The sequence below is a fragment of the Hypanus sabinus genome, chromosome 4, assembly GCF_030144855.1.
Source record: "Hypanus sabinus isolate sHypSab1 chromosome 4, sHypSab1.hap1, whole genome shotgun sequence".
Lineage (NCBI taxonomy): Eukaryota > Metazoa > Chordata > Chondrichthyes > Myliobatiformes > Dasyatidae > Hypanus > Hypanus sabinus.
Genome location: NC_082709.1, coordinates 80,531,546 through 80,548,945, shown reverse-complemented (window position 1 = coordinate 80,548,945; position 17,400 = coordinate 80,531,546). Strand labels below are relative to the sequence as shown.

General features: G+C 44.3%; 2 protein-coding genes across 2 annotated transcripts; both read left to right on the top strand.

Moving 5' to 3' along the window:
• The first annotated feature begins 9 nt into the window (after nt 1-9).
• LOC132392301 (interferon omega-1-like) lies at nt 10-7,181 on the top strand. Its single transcript, XM_059966123.1, has 4 exons — nt 10-862; nt 2,158-2,247; nt 6,654-6,893; nt 7,008-7,181. Exons 1-4 carry the CDS (start codon nt 809-811, stop codon nt 7,104-7,106), a joined length of 483 nt encoding a protein of 160 aa, XP_059822106.1. The 5' UTR covers nt 10-808; the 3' UTR covers nt 7,107-7,181.
• A 4,104-nt stretch (nt 7,182-11,285) lies between these two features.
• LOC132392299 (interferon tau-like) lies at nt 11,286-16,865 on the top strand. Its single transcript, XM_059966121.1, has 4 exons — nt 11,286-11,526; nt 11,667-11,756; nt 16,413-16,652; nt 16,767-16,865. Exons 1-4 carry the CDS (start codon nt 11,395-11,397, stop codon nt 16,863-16,865), a joined length of 561 nt encoding a protein of 186 aa, XP_059822104.1. The 5' UTR covers nt 11,286-11,394.
• Nucleotides 16,866-17,400: the final 535 nt, after the last annotated feature.

The window sequence follows — 17,400 nt, the reverse complement described above, 5'->3', positions numbered from 1 at the left end:
ACCTTAACGCTGTAGTTTTCACTCGCCGGAATAAGCCAAGGGCCTACATTTTGTTGTGAGTTGTCCCAGTTTTATATTCCAATGTTCTTACACGGATCTAATCTGTTGGTTTTATTTCTTTATATTTCTTTTGAAACGAGAAAGAGTTGAATCCGAAGTGAAGACGCCGCAAAGACTAAGATGTACTCAGCAGATGTCTCGAAGATGAGAAAATCTGCAGGTGCTGGAAATCCAAGCAAATCGTGCAAAATGCTGAAGGAACTCAGCAGGCCAGGCAGCGTCTATGGAAAAGAGTTAACATTTCGGGGCGAGCCCCTTCTCCAGTCCTGACAGTTCACTCTTTCCCAGGGACGTCCTGCTGGGTTACTCCAGCATTTAGTAAGCGACCGTTGAACAGCAGATGCCTCTTGCAATCGTAACGAGAGGGATGGCAAGCTTTGTTCTTCCAGTTTACGTTGTACCTCACTCTGGCAGTGGAGGAGGTCCCCCGCCGCACGAATGAGAGTGGGGTTGAGAATTACCCCGGTTTCAAAACCTGCAAACTGCAGTTTTATTCGGTCATTTACAAACACGTACAACTTCGGAAGTGACGAAACCCTTTTCCTGTCTGGGGTTACTTTCGCTTTTCTTGCAGTTGCAAACAGAGCCGGAGTCTTTCCTGGGGAAAGAAGAGCCATCCGACTCGGTGTCCCAGCGGTTCGATTTAAAGGAGAAATCGAAATGTCTTATTTAAACACAGACTACAGCAACAACTGCAAAGACGCTCTTTGCCTAGAGGGCACAGTCACGGACTGGAGTACCCATCGCTATGGCCTTGGCTTTCTGCACTGACCACCCTGCCATGTGGTTTCACTGGAACTGGGTGAGTCCAAGGTGCGAATTCAACATAAATCTGTTTGTGTCTCCGAAGGAATAGAAGGGCCGAGATGGCCTGTTTCCGTGCTGTAATTGTTATGGTTAAAAGATCAGCGCTGAAAGGGGCAGAGTAAATGTAACCCTGATAAAAATGAAACCCTCACCGAGGCACGGAAACAGTCACGTCCGTCGTTCCCTGCTAAAGCTGACCCACCCTCCACTGCCCTTTGAACCCGAACTGAACGAACGCACCAATATCCTGAGCGCTGTTGCTCTCCCCGGTGGCGGATTTTCCCGTCGCTGCAGCTGGACTCTCCCGCTTTAAGATTCCTTACTTCAGAGCGGAGACCGCTCTCTCCCGACAGGCTCCCAAATATCCCGGTCATTTCACTTTTCGAATGAAACCTATTTTCGGATTTTCACATATAAAATCCGGCAGCATGGCAGAGAGAGCTCAGAACACGATCCCCAGACACGGGTCTCGGCAGAACCGGCGTCCGCTCCCGGATCACAAGCCGTGGCATTTCCATATCGAGAGTTCCATTCGGCGAACAAGACCCGTTTTCGGAGCTGATTCTGGTCTCAGATCGGTGCTTTATTCAGTGTCGGGTGAAGATGGCATTGGGCCGTGTTTGGAGAGTTTGCAGTGTGTGGCTGTTGTTGACCGTGACCCTGACCCTGGGCTGTGAGAGGTTACAGTTACTGCAAGTTCTCAACAGAGAGACTCTGGGCGAGCTGAATGAAATGGTGAGTTGAACCCGCTCCCAGAGACCGGTCAATAGACAATATAGACAATAGACAATAGGTGCAGAAGTAGACCATTCGGCCCCTCGAGTCTGCACCGCCATTCTGAGATCATGGCTGATCATTCACTATCAATACCCAGTCCCTGCCTTGTCCCCATATCCCTTGATTCCCATATCCATCAGATATCTATCCAGCTCCTTCTTGAAAGCATCCAGAGAATTGGCCTCCACCGTCTTCCGAGGCAGTGCATTCCACACCTCCACAACTCTCTGGGAGAAGAAGCTCTTCCTCAACTCTGTTTTAAATAACTGACCTCTTATTCTCAATCCATGCCCTCTGGTACTGGACTCTCCCAACATCTGGAACATATTTCCTGCCTCAATCCTATCAAATCCTTTAATTATCTTAAACGTTTCATGTTTCACGTTGCACAATGTCTAACGTCCTGACAGTCCCCGACTGTTTGCTGTTACCAATCAGGTGATTTCAAAGAGTCTGTTGTCCGGTGTTTCTGTGTGTGGGGATTGTCAGTAACGTTGATATCTTCTGTCTCAGGGTGGCCGCCTCCCTCGACACTGTGTGACTGAGAGGCTGTCGTTGAAAACCAAGCCCTTGGAGCTGGTGAAACTTTCGGCGGAGGTTCCTGTGAGTAATCTCTGCATTTTACTTTAACGTAAATTATTCGAGATATTTGTGTGATGCTAAGAATCTGACTTGAAATTGAACAGGTGAATAAACTATTACAGAATGTCAATGCTTTCTCTCCATGTCATTGGCATTTTCTGTCACTCCAGCTCGGATCCTAAGGAAAACATTCAAAGGGAATATATCTGACTGCAGCCTTCACACCCTGTCGATCTCCTCCTGTGTCCCACTCACTGGTGGCCCACACTGTGTATCTAACACCCTCTCCTCATCTCACATGCTCTAACACTAAACATGCCGCTCTCTGCGACCTTCTGCTTGTTACTCTCACTCCTTCTCCCTGCGCCCCCTGATCAGGCTGTCTGATCGTTTCAACTACCCACTGCATTTATCCCTTCTGACCATCTGCTGTAAATCTTCTTATCCCCTCAAAATCTCCTCGAATCAACAGACAAACGGTGTCCACCATGGGTGATAAAATCAACTGCACCATCCTAATAATCTGACACCCAAGATTAAGTGCCCCCTCCAACCTGGTTAAATGATTGTTCAGCTTAATTGGCCCACTGGGATCAAGGAGACGAAGGCACTGTGTGTGTGTGTGTGTGTGTGGGGGGGGGGGGGGGGAATAGAGGTGCATCAAATTATGTGTGGTGGAATTAGAATGTATTGCATTATTTTTCCCCACAGCTGAGGTGTCTACATTGATTTAAGACAAAAAAGTAAGAGGTTTGGATGGGACATTAGAAAAATGTTCCTCCAGGGTATGCTTGAAATTTGGAACCCAGTGTCTGTGAAGATATTGAGGGCAGAAATTTTCACAACATTTAAGGAGTATATGATTGCTTCAATTGCCAAAGATACTGAGCAGCTAATGGTGAATGAGCATGAGAACAATGCAGCACAGTACATGCACAATGTCTATTCTAATATCATTCTAACCCATCCCTCCCTCATAGTCCTCCGTGTTCCTTTCTTGCATATGTCTATCTCAGAGTCCCAATAATGTCCCAAATGTATTTGCCTCGACCACCACCCTGGCAAGACGTTCTATGCATCCACTGTTCTCTGTGTAAAAGACCTACCTCTGACACTGCCTGCCCATACATTCCTCCAAACGCCTGAAAGTTATGCTCCTTGTATTAGCCATTTTCATCCTGGGAAAAAGTCTCTGTTGCCCACTCTACCTTTGCCTGTTATCATCTTGTACACCTCAATCAAGTCACCTCTCATTTTCCTTCTCTCCAAAGAGAAAAACCCAATTTATCCTCGTGACACATGTCCTCTAATCTGATCAGCATCATGGTAAGTCTCCTCTGCACCCTCTGTAAAGCCATGTACTTCCTATATTGAAGTGAACAAAACTGAGCACAATACTCCAAGTGTGGTCTAACCAGAGTTTTATAGAAGAGTTATAGAAACATAGAACATAGAACTGCAACATTACCTAACAGCTCTTACACTCAATCCTATGAGTAACTCCATATGTCTTCTTAATCATCCTGTCAACTTCCACAGCAACTTTAAGGGATCCATGGACATGGACTTCAAGATCCCTCTTTTCCTCCACTTAAGATCCCTGCCATTAACTCTGTATATTCTGCCTTCAATTTTGACCTTCCAAAGAGAAAAACTTGATACTTTTCTAAATTGAACACCATCTGCCATTTTCCAGCCCAGCTCTGCATTCCATGAATGTTCAATTGTAACCCAAATCAATTCTCTATTCTACTAAACACCATCAAACTTTGTGTTATCTGCAAATTTACTAACTCTCATTTCCGCTTCCTGACCTAAGTCATTTTAAAAAATATTACAAAGAGAAGGGTCTCAGGACAGAATTTTGCAAACACCACAAGCGAGAAGACTTCAAGACAGAATATGTTCCGTCTGCTACACTAGATGGGCCAAATGGTCTAATTATGCTCCTATGTGTTATAGCCTACCTTGTAACTCTCAAGAGTCTGATCTTGTCTTACTAAATGTTAGGTATGTTTCTTTCTTCCTCTAAACTAGGTGTTCCACTTCTCTTGTGAACCGTGATTCCTTCACCCTACCATCCTTTCCTTGCCTTTATAGGGTAAACCTATCCAGAAACACATGCAAGTACTACAGCCTTCACATTTCCATTGTGCATTTCTCTGAGTGCATCTGTTCCCAATTTATGCTCTCGTTCCTATCTAATAGCATCATAATTCACCTGCCTCCAATTAAATAATTTATCACACTGTTTGCTCCTATCCTTCTAAAAGGCTATGGTAAAGTTGTGGGAGTTGTAGTCAATGTCTCCAAAATGCGCATCTAAAAAAGATATGTCACCTGACCATGTTCATTGGCTAGAACCAGTCTTAATGTGACCTCTCCTCTAGTTGGCCTGTCTGCACACTGTCAGGAATCCTTCCAGGACACACCTAACGTGTTCTGTCCCATCTAAACTTTTTGCACGGAGGAGCTGACAATCAATATTAGAGAACTTGAAGTCACCCATGACCACAACCCTGTATCTTTCCAAAATCTGCCTCCCAATCTGCAGCTCAGTATCTCTGATACTGTAGGGGGATGGACAGAAAACTTTCAATGGAGTGACTGCTCCCTTGCTGTTTCTGACTTCCAACAACACTGACTCAGTTGACGATCCCTCAAGGATGCCCTGCGATACCATCCCAGATTAGCAATCCCACTCCCCCACCATTTCCCCTCTCTCCCTGTCCCTTTTGAAAAATCTAAACCCCAGAAAATGCAACAGAAAATTCTTGCCCTTCTGACAGGCAAGTCTCTGTAATGGCCACAACATTGAACTTCCATGTACTGACCTATGCTCTAACTTCATCACCCTTGTTCCTGACATTACTTGTACTAAAATAGACATATTTCACACCATATAACTGACTGCCTTTATGCTGTTCCACTGCCTCTCCTTCCTCGCAGTTTCTCTCCAGGCTGCATCTCGCTTCTACTACCACTGCCCCAATCACTCTGAAAGAGATTTCTTTAGGTGGCTGCTTGATGGGTGGTATGGACTGAGAGGATCCCAGCACCTTTTTTTCTGTGACTTTTATTTGCCTCTACTCAAGTTCTGAAGTGTAGAAGATGCCTATGATCTGCTTATCTTAAAAATGTGTGATGGCCATTGGGCATCAGGTACCACAGGGTGCAGACATAGGACACCTCAGCTCACATTACAAGACACCCCTAAAAAGTTCCCATTCCCATAGTCACCTGTCATCGATTCCCCTAACCAGTTCACCTAAAATGTGTGGCTACTGGGAGATCCTGCTTTCTCTGGTGGACAGAGCATAGGTGTGTAGGTGCAGAGTAAGCAGCATCTCCCTGTGGCCACACATTTTAATTCCATGTCCCATTCCCATTCTGATAAATCTACCCATGACCTCGTCTATTGTCAAAATGAAGCCAAACTCAGGTTGGAGGAACAACACATTATATACCAGCTGGGTAGCCTCCAACCTGATGGCATGAACATTGATTTCTCTAACTTCCGTTAATGCCCCTCCTCCCTTTCTTACACCATCCTTGATTTATTTATTCCCCCCTCTTTCTTTCTGGCTCTGCCCATCACTCTTTGCCTGTTCACCATCTCCCTCTGGTGCTCCCCCCCTCCCCCTTTCTTTCTGCCTGGGCCTCCCGTCCCATGATCCTTTCCCTTCTCCAGCCCTGTATCCCTTTTGCCAATCACCTTTCCAGCTCTTAGCTTCACCCCACCCCCTCTGGACTTCTACTATCATTTCGGATCTCCCCCTCCCCCTCCCACTTTCAAATCTCTTACTATCTTTCCTTTCAGTTGGTCCTGACAAAGGGTCTCGGCCCGAAACGTCGACAGTGCTCCTCCCTATAGATGCTGCCTGGCCTGCTGTGTTCTACCAGCATTTTTTGTGTATTGCTTGAATTTCCAGCATCTGCAGCTTTCCTCGTGTTTGCAAAGTTAACATGCAACTGTTTATGCCACTGTCTTTATAAATTACTGTTTAATCTTTGTAACAACCCATTCGGACGACTGTCTGTTTCGCCTCCTTGATTCCCCTCTTTGTGAGATTGTCGATTTCTATAAAATCTCCCCCTCGCTATTTCTGGTGAACGGAGAGCAGACTCTTGTCTCTGTGTAAGTAGCATCCTGTGGCATCGATGCCATTCCCTCATTCAGTCAAGCGTCTTGTTCTTCATCCGTGTGGTTCATTGCTCATTCCCTGTTGAAATCTCTAGCTGTAGACGGAAACTGCCAATGATGTGGCCTTCAATTCACAGTTGTTAGTTGCCCTCCATTTGCGGTCTGTATATTTTAAGTTGATGTTTGATTTTGTCTTGTACTAAGACTCATAAACACTCTGTTCTAATTCTAAACGTTTGTGAGACCACGGCCCTACTAATGTCCCCATGTGTGTTTTGCACAGGCCCAGGAAAGGATCCAGATTGTCCATCAGACCCTGCATCACCTCCGCAGGATCTACAGTATGAACCTGAGCTCAGTCAGCTGGGTCCAGAGCTCAGTGGAACTCCTTCGGCTTCTGTTGGATCGGCAGCTCAGAGAGCTGGATGTGTGTGTCCGGAAACCAGGCTCAGAGACCAGACCAAGGAAGAATGCCGCAATTCTTAAATACTTTCAGAAATTGAGAGAGTTTCTGAAACAGAAGGTACATTGATATTTAAACATGTGCCTGCCAATACACTGATTTATCTACTTGATACTTGTTCATTATCTAATTTTTCACTATTGAGTACATTTGCCTTTTTTTCCTCCCTTTTAGGGATTCAGCAACTGTGCCTGGGAGATAACCCGCACTGAGACCATGACGCATTTGAAACAGCTCCTTCTCATTATGGCAAAAATCAGCAGAGATCACTGAAGATTTTCCAGAGTCAATTTCATGAGGGATCAAGATTTATGACTATTTATTTAAAATAAATTTCAAGGAAAAGTATATCTGAACAGACTGATATTACATTCAAAGATAAATTAAACTAAATGCTAGAAATGTTAATGGAAACACCAACTGGTGCAAATAATCAGTGCATGTGCAGAAGAAACCTGAGTTAACTCCTCGAGTCAATGCTCATAAACTTGAAACGCTAACTGTTGTTCACTCCTCTCAGCAGTTGTCGGAGCTGTGCATGTTTGCAGTATTTTCTGTTTTTACTATTTATTATATAACTATATGAATCACATATTTTCATTTGGCAAGTGATGTGGAAGGAATAATGTCCGGGTCTTTCTCCATATCCAGTGTTGTATTAATTTATTGTATAATTAATTAATTAATTAATTTATTTTTGTAGTATTACTCAGTGATGACATGTGAATTTGCTGAATGATCCTATTCTTGTCCATTCATATCAAGACAGGCAGCTACTGTAATGCAATGATCCATTCCTGGAAAAGGTGCACAGTGGACAGCTTCGTACTCTATCTGCCATTCTGCATCTTATCTCTGTTATGGTTTACATCATTTTAGTTCCCTACCTAAAATTAATCCTGGGTGGAATTTTCTTTCTCATAAGTTCATGCACATGAAATTTTGCAATTTCTTCTGTCCAGCATCCTCTAGTGTTATCAGTTTAATCTGAGAGTTGTAGGTTTCAGCCCCTTTTCAAAGGAAAATTGTTTAAAGTTCCGTTCGTTTTCCCAAAAATTATTCCTCTAATTGTCATTTTTGCAATGGGAATATGCATTGGGAATGTTCTGACCTACACTTAGTGCACAGGTTGTGGTTTGCAAAACCATTCCTCTTGATTTCATCACTGACCTTCAGTGAGCATAATGTGATTGTTCTTCCAATGGTTAGAAGATATATTTAACTTAATTTATTTATACTGTATTTATTCTGATCATTTTTAAAAGTATGTACATGTATCTCAAAACTTTTAATTTATTATTATTGTGAGAATTGCAATGGATAATATATTTCTACATTTAATAAAAAAAATCATTGAAGATGTTTCTACATGTTAATTATTCTGAATATTTCACATTTTTGGAATACAAATTTTGTGCACGCTGATCCTCCTCACAGAATATAACATTTCGTCTTCTCACATCTTATTAAAGGTACATCCCCCGCTTTATTCTATCCCCTGCAATGTCACACTCAGCATATGAGTACACTTCACAGTGATTTGACTTGATTTTTATCTTCCCTGTATGATACTTGGATTTACGTTCTTGGTTTTCATCCTCATATTCTCCCTTCGAATGAGGAAGTGTTGAATCCGAAGTTAACGTGTAACACAGGCCCATTTTGTAAAAGCAGAAGCCACATGCAGTAGCACTGTCAGGGAGGGTAACGTACGGCTCTTCTTGCTAATATCGGGCTCACTGTGGCAGTGGAGGAGGCTGCAGTTAGGTCAGAATGGGACTGGGATTGAGAACTGACGTGCTTTTAGAAACGAGGATCATAAATTCTAAATTTAAGTTTATTGTCAGAAGCATCAGTGCCCAGGTTATAAATGCCATGAAAATTAGCTTTTTGTTTGCAAGAACAGCACAGCATATTATAAACATTACTAACAGAAGTTAGCAAACGTAATTTACAAAAACAAAGTCCTGTACAGTGAGTATATAGAGTTAGGAAAGAGGCTGAGGAGAAGGACCTCCAAGGTAGTGCAGGCAAGAATGGGACACAGGTCGATAAGGTGGTTAAGAAGGCTTATGGGATACAGTACTTGTTTTTATCAGTCGTGGCATTGAGTTCAAAGGTCAAGAGGTTATGTTGCAACTTTATAGACTCTTGCTAGGCCACCTCTGGTGGTTTGCATATAGTTCTTGTCGCTCCACTATAGGAAGGATGTTGAAGCTTTCGAGAGGGTGCAGAAGAGGTTTACCAGGATGTTGCCTGGTTTAGAGGGCATGTGCTATCACGAGAGGCTGAACAGATTTGGATTGCTTGCTTTGGAGCAGCATAGGGTGGGAGAGAGAGCTGATTGGGTTTTATATTCTTTACTCAGAGAGTGGTAGCTGTGTGGAATGAGCTTCCAGTAGAAGTGGTAGAGGCAGGTTCGGTATTGTCATTTAAAGTAAAATTGGATAGGTATATGGACAGGAAAGGAATGGAGGGTAATGGGCTGAGTGCGGGCCAGTGGGACTGGGTGAGAGTAAGCGTTCGGCACAGACTAGAAGGGCCAGGATGGCCTGTTTCCGTGCTGTGATTGTTATATGGTTATATGATGATGAGATGCATAGGTAGAGTAGACAGGGAGTATCTTTTTTCTCCCAGGGTAGAAATATCTAATACCAGAGGGCATGCATTGAAGGTGGGTCGGGGCAGGTTCAAAGGGGAATCGAGAGGTAAGTTTTTTTACTTAGGAAGTGGTAAATGCCTGGAATGTGGAATGTTTGGTAGTAGAGGCTTTTAAAGAGACGTTCAGATAAGCACATGGACGTGGATATGAGGAAGATGGAGGTAAGAGGGATTCGTTTTTAAATTATTTTTAAGCTGCCTCGATACAACATTGTGGGCCGAAGGGCCTGTTCCTGTGCTGTACTGTTCTATGTTCTGTAAACTTACAGGAACATAAATTATACACAAGTTACGAAATAAGAAAAGTAGACATAACTACACAAGTAAGTTGTGCAAGTTGATCCAGGGTCGTGTTAGGGTATTTCAGGTCGGAACAGGACCCCGAGACGGTGGGGAAGAAGCTGCTGAAGAGCTTTGAGATGTGAGTCTTCTGGCTCCTCTAGTTTCTGCCTCGTGGGAACGTTTATAATGGATGTTGCTTTCCTGGGGCACTGTCTCCTGCCGATGTCATTTATGGTGTGGAGAGTGAGGAAACTGGACGAGTGTACTACACTCTGCAGCCTCTTGAATTCCTGTGCATTGAGTTTCCACACCAAGCCACGATGTAACCCGCCAGAACGCTTTCTACTGTACATCTGCAGAAGTTTGGCAGAGTATTCGATGACATTTTGAATCGCCTTCAACTAAGAAAATAGGGATGCTGGTCTGCTGCGTGTCTTTACTGTTTCATCCCGCAGTGGTCGAGTGTGTTGAGTCCTTGGATGTTCCCGGTGCATGCTGGCAGTAGTTCGGTAGAGGCTCCTTCACGCTAAACTGGTTGAAGTGCCCTTCGATACTGAGGAGGGCATTGGGGAGGCCAGTTAATCACGGAGCTCAATCCCTCCGGTGTTAATTTGACATCTGCCTGGGGTGGGAATGTATACTTCAACCAGTGTAATATCAGAGAACTCCCGCGCTAGATAGTGACGAAAACCATAGGAATGAGAGAGAACCCCCTGCTCCGAGGACTCCAGCACTTAATCAGGAAGTAGATGTCATGGCTTCTGCAGTTTTATTGGCGTTCCACTCCTGTTGATAAACACGCCCACTTTCGGAAAGGACGAACCGTCACTTTTACCCTGGGACGCTTTCGTTTCGGGTGAATTTGCCGCGCAGCCACTTCCCAGCGGCAAGCTGAGCTGGAGACTATCCCGCAGAGAGAGCAGGCATCGGAATCGTCTTGCGATCCGGAGACGAAAGAAACGCCGAAGTGTCTTCTGTAAAGAACCCAGACACCATACCATCTTCATAGCGAGCACAGTCGCCAGCAGAAGGACGTGGCCCGGGCGCTCTGCACTGACCACCCTGCGATATGGCACCACTGCAGTTGGATGTAACAGAGAAGATCAGCGCTGACAGATGCAGTGTTACGGTAACCCTGATAACATGCAGCCCCATCGGATGCACCGACACAGTCTCGTCCTCACCCAAGCACGTCCCTTGCCAAACTCGACCCACCCTCCACAACACCTTGGACCCCCGAACTGAACGAACGCACCAAGAGCCTGAGCGCTGTTGCTCTCCCCGCTGGCGGATTTTCCCGTCGCTGCAGCTGGACTCTCCAGCTTTCAGATTCCTTACTTCAGAGCGGAGACCGCTCTCTCCCGACAGGCTCCCAAATATCCCGGTCATTTCACTTTTCGAATGAAACCTATTTTCGGATTTTCACCTATAAAATCCGGCAGCATGGCAGAGAGAGCTCAGAACAGGATCCCCATACACGGGTCTCGGCAGCACCAGCGTTCGCTCCCGGATCACAAGCCGTGGCATTTCCATATCGAGAGTTCCATTCGGCGAACAAGACCCGTTTTCGGAGCTGATTCTGGTCTCAGATCGGTGCTGTATTCAGTGTCGGGTGAAGATGGCATTGGGCCGTGTTTGGAGAGTTTGCAGTGTGTGGCTGTTGTTGACCGTGACCCTGACCCTGGGCTGTGAGAGGTTACAGTTACTGCAAGTTCTCAACAGAGAGACTCTGGGCGAGCTGAATGAAATGGTGAGTTGAACCCGCTCCCAGAGACCGGTCCTGACAGTCCCCGGCTGTTTGCTGTTACCAATCAGGTGATTTCAAAGAGTCTGTTGTCCGGTGTTTCTGTGTGTGGGGATTGTCAGTAACGTTGATATCTTCTGTCTCAGGGTGGCCGCCTCCCTCGACACTGTGTGACTGAGAGGCTGTCGTTGAAAACCAAGCCCTTGGAGCTGGTGAAACTTTCGGCGGAGGTTCCTGTGAGTAATCCCTGCATTTTACTTTAACGTAAATTATTCGAGATATTTTTGTGATTTTAAGAATCTGACTTGAAATTGAACAGGTTAATAAACTATTACAGAATGTCAATGCTTTCTTTCCATGTCATTGGCATTTTCTGTCACTCCAGCTCGGATCCTAAGGAAAACATTCAAAGGGAATATATCTGACTGCAGCCTTAACACCCTGTCGATCTCCTCCTGTGCCCCACTCACTGGTGGCCCACACTGTGTATCTAACACCCTCTCCTCATCTCACATGCTCTAACACTAAACATGCCGCTCTCTGCGACCTTCTGCTTGTTACTCTCACTCCTTCTCCCTGCGCCCCCTGATCAGGCTGTCTGATCGTTTCAACTACCCACTGCATTTATCCCTTCTGACCATCTGCTGTAAATCTTCTTATCCCCTCAAAATCTCCTCGAATCAACAGAAAAACGGTGTCCACCACGGGTGATGAAATCAACTGCACCATCCTAATAGTCTGACACCCAAGATTAAGTGCCCCCTCCAACCTGGTTAAATGATTGTTCAGCTTAGTTGGCCCACTGGGATCAAGGAGACGAAGGTTCTGTGTGTGTGTGTGTGTGTGTGTGTGGGGGGGGGGGGGAATAGAGATGCATCAAATTATGTGTGGTGGAATTAGAATGTATTGCATTATTTTTCCCCACAGCTGAGGTGTCTACATTGATTTAAGTCAAAAAAGTAAGAGGTTTGGATGGGACATTAGAAAAATGTTCCTCCAGCGTATGCTTGAAATTTGGAACCCAGCGTCTGTGAAGATATTGAGGGCAGAAATTTTCACAACATTTAAGGAGTATATGATTGCTTCGATTGCCAACACCACTGAGCAGCTAATGGTGAATGAGCATGAGAACAATGCAGCACAGTACATGCACAATGTCTATTCTAATATCATTCTAACCCATCCCTCCCTCATAGTCCTCCCTGTTCCTTTCTTGCATATGTCTATCTAAGAGTCCCAATAATGTCCCAAATGTATTTGCCTCGACCACCACCCTGGCAAGACGTTCTATGCATCCACTGTTCTCTGTGTAAAAGACCTACCTCTGACACTGCCTGCCCATACATTCCTCCAAACGCCTGAAAGTTATGCTCCTTTTATTAGCCATTTTCATCCTGGGAAAAAGTCTCTGTTGCCCACTCTACCTTTGCCTGTTATCATCTTGTACACCTCAATCAAGTCACCTCTCATTTTCCTTCTCTCCAAAGAGAAAAACCCAATTTATCCTCATGACACATGTCCTCTAATCTGATCAGCATCATGGTAAGTCTCCTCTGCACCCTCTGTAAAGCCATGTACTTCCTATATTGAAGTGAACAAAACTGAACACAATACTCCAAGTGTGGTCTAACCTGAGTTTTATAGAAGAGTTATAGAAACATAGAACATAGAACTGCAACATTACCTAACAGCTCTTACACTCAATCCTATGAGTAACTCCAGATGTCTTCTTAATCATCCTGTCAACTTCCTCAGCAAATTTAAGGGATCCATGGACATGGACTTCAAGATCCCTCTTTTCCTCCACTTAAGATCCCTGCCATTAACTCTGTATATTCTGCCTTCAATTTTGACCTTCCAAAGAGAAAAACTTGATACTTTTCTAAATTGAACACCATCTGCCATTTTCCAGCCCAGCTCTGCATTTCATGAATGTCCCATTTTAACCGAAATCAATCCTCTATTCTATGGATAACAGCATCAATCTTTGTGTTATCTGCAAACTTACTAACTCTCCCTTCCGCTTCCTGATCTAAGTCATTTAAAAAATATTACAAAGAGAAGAGTTTCAGGACAGATTTTTGCAAACACCACGAGCGAGAAGACTTCAAGTCAGAATGTGTTCCGTGTGCTACCACCTTCTGCCTTCTGTGGGCTAGCCAACTCTGAATCCACGTAGACACGTTTCCCTGAATTCAATGCCTCTTTACTTTTTGAATGAGCTTACCATGAGGAACATGTCAAATGCGTTACTAAAATCCATAAGACTACATCCACTGTTCTGCCTTGGGGATTTCCTTAATTCGATGTGTGATGGCCTTTTCATGTCCAGTTCTAGCTCTCCTAAGTCCATTTGTTAGCTGCTGCCTGGCTACTAGCAGACTAGATGGGCCAAATGGTCTAATTATGCTCCTATGTGTTATAGCCTACCTTGTAACTCTCAAGAGTCTGATCTTGTCTTACTAAATGTTAGGTATGTTTCTTTCTTCCTCTAAACTAGGTGTTCCACTTCTCTTGTCAACCGTGATTCCTTCACCCTACCATCCTTTCCTTGCCTTTATAGGGTAAACCTATCCAGAATCACATGCAAGTACTACAGCCTTCACATTTCCATGGTGCATTTCTCTGAGTGCATCTGTTCCCAATTTATGCTCTCGTTCCTATCTAATAGCATCATAATTCACCTGCCTCCAATTAAATAATTTATCATACTGTTTGCTCCTATCCTTCTAAAAGGCTATGGTAAAGATGTGGGAGTTGTAGTCACTGTCTCCAAAATGCTCATCTAAAAAAGATATGTCACCTGACCACGTTCATTGGCTAGAACCAGTCTTAATGTGACCTCTCCTCTAGTTGGCCTGTCTGCACACTGTGTCAGGAATCCTTCCAGTACACACCTAACGTGTTCTGTCCCATCTAAACTTTTTGCACTGAGGAGCTGACAATCAATATTAGAGAACTTGAAGTCACCCATGACCACAACCCTGTATCTTTCCAAAATCTGCCTCCCAATCTGCAGCTCAGTATCTCGGATACTGTAGGGGGATGGACAGAAAACATTCAATAGAGTGACTGCTCCCTTGCTGTTTCTGACTTCCATCAACACTGACTCAGTAGACGATCCCTCAAGGATGCCCTGCGATACCATCCCAGATTAGCAATCCCACTCCCCCACCATTTCCCCTCTCTCCCTGTCCCTTTTGAAAAATCTAAACCCCAGAAAATGCAACAGAAAATTCTTGCCCTTCTGACAGGCAAGTCTCTGTAATGGCCACAACATTGAACTTCCATGTACTGACCTATGCTCTAACTTCATCACCCTTGTTCCTGACATTACTTGTACTAAAATAGACATATTTCACACCATATAACTGACTGCCTTTATGCTGTTCCACTGCCTCTCCTTCCTCGCAGTTTCTCTCCAGGCTGCATCTCGCTTCTACTACCACTGCCCCAATCACTCTGAAAGAGATTTCTTTAGGTGGCTGCTTGATGGGTGGTATGGACTGAGAAGACCCCAGCACCTTTTTTTCTGTGACTTTTATTTGCCTCTACTCAAGTTTTGAAGTGTAGAAGATGCCTATGATCTGCTTATCTTAAAAATGTGTGATGGCCATTGGGCATCAGGTACCACAGGGTGCAGACATGGGACACCTCAGCTCACATTACAAGACACCCCTAAAAAGTTCCCATTCCCATAGTCACCTGTCATCGATTCCCCTAACCAGTTCACCTAAAATGTGTGGCTACTGGGAGATCCTGCTTTCTCTGGTGGACAGAGCATAGGTGTGTAGGTGCAGAGTAAGCAGCATCTCCCTGTGGCCACACATTTTAATTCCATGTCCCATTCCCATTCTGATAAATCTACCCATGACCTCGTCTATTGTCAAAATGAAGCCAAACTCAGGTTGGAGGAACAACACATTATATACCAGCTGGGTAGCCTCCAACCTGATGGCATGAACATTGATTTCTCTAACTTCCGTTAATGCCCCTCCTCCCTTTCTTACACCATCCTTGATTTATTTATTCCCCCCTCTTTCTTTCTGGCTCTGCCCATCACTCTTTGCCTGTTCACCATCTCCCTCTGGTGCTCCCCCCCTCCCCCTTTCTTTCTGCCTAGGCCTCCCGTCCCATGATCCTTTCCCTTCTCCAGCCCTGTATCCCTTTTGCCAATCACCTTTCCAGCTCTTAGCTTCACCCCACCCCCTCTGGACTTCTACTATCATTTCGGATCTCCCCCTCCCCCTCCCACTTTCAAATCTCTTACTATCTTTCCTTTCAGTTAGTCCTGACAAAGGGTCTCGGCCCGAAACGTCGACAGTGCTCCTCCCTATAGATGCTGCCTGGCCTGCTGTGTTCTACCAGCATTTTTTGTGTGTTGCTTGAATTTCCAGCATCTGCAGCTTTCCTCGTGTTTGCAAAGTTAACATGCAACTGTTTATGCCACTGTCTTTATAAATTACTGTTTAATCTTTTTAACAACCCATTCGGAAGACTGTCTGTTTCGCCTCCTTGATTCCCCTCTTTGTGAGATTGTCGATGTCTATAAAATCTCCCCCTCGCTATTTCTGGTGAAAGGAGAGCAGACTCTTGTCTCTGTGTAAGTAGCATCCTGTGGCATCGATGCCATTCCCTCATTCAGTCAAGCGTCTTGTTCTTCATCCGGGTGGTTCATTGCTCATTCCCTGTTGAAATCTCTAGCTGTAGACGGAAACTGCCAATGATGTGGCCTTCAATTCACAGTTGTTAGTAGCCCTCCATTTGCGGTCTGTATATTTTAAGTTGATGTTTGATTTTGTCTTGTACTAAGACTCATAAACACTCTGTTCTAATTCTAAACGTTTGTGAGACCACGGCCCTACTAATGTCCCCATGTGTGTTTTGCACAGGCCCAGGAAAGGATCCAGATTGTCCATCAGACCCTGCATCACCTCCGCAGGATCTACAGTATGAACCTGAGCTCAGTCAGCTGGGTCCAGAGCTCAGTGGAACTCCTTCGGCTTCTGTTGGATCGGCAGCTCAGAGAGCTGGATGTGTGTGTCCGGAAACCAGGCTCAGAGACCAGACCAAGGAAGAATGCCGCAATTCTTAAATACTTTCAGAAATTGAGAGAGTTTCTGAAACAGAAGGTACATTGATATTTAAACATGTGCCTGCCAATACACTGATTTATCTACTTGATACTTGTTCATTATCTAATTTTTCACTATTGAGTACATTTGCCTTTTTTTCCTCCCTTTTAGGGATTCAGCAACTGTGCCTGGGAGATAACCCGCACTGAGACCATGACGCATTTGAAACAGCTCCTTCTCATTATGGCAAAAATCAACAGAGATCACTGAAGATTTTCCAGAGTCAATTTCATGAGGGATCAAGATTTATGACTATTTATTTAAAATAAATTTCAAGGAAAAGTATATCTGAACAGACTGATATTACATTCAAAAATAAATTAAACTAAATGCTAGAAATGTTAATGGAAACGCCAACTGGTGCAAATAATCAGTGCATGTGCAGAAGAAACCTGAGTTAATTCCTCGAGTCAATGCTCATAAACTTGAAACACTAACTGTTGTTCACTCCTCTCAGCAGTTGTCTGAGCTGTGCATGTTTGCAGTATTTTCTGTTTTTACTATTTATTATATAACTATATGAATCACACATTTTCATTTGGCAAGTGATGTGGAAGGAATAATGTCTGGGTCTTTCTCCATATCCAGTGTTGTATTAATTTATTGTATTATTTATTAATTAATTTATTTTTGTAGTATTACTCAGTGATGACATGTGAATTTGCTGAATGATCCTATTCTTGTCCATTCATATCAAGACAGGCAGCTACTGTAACACAATGATCCATTCCTGGAAAAGGTGCAC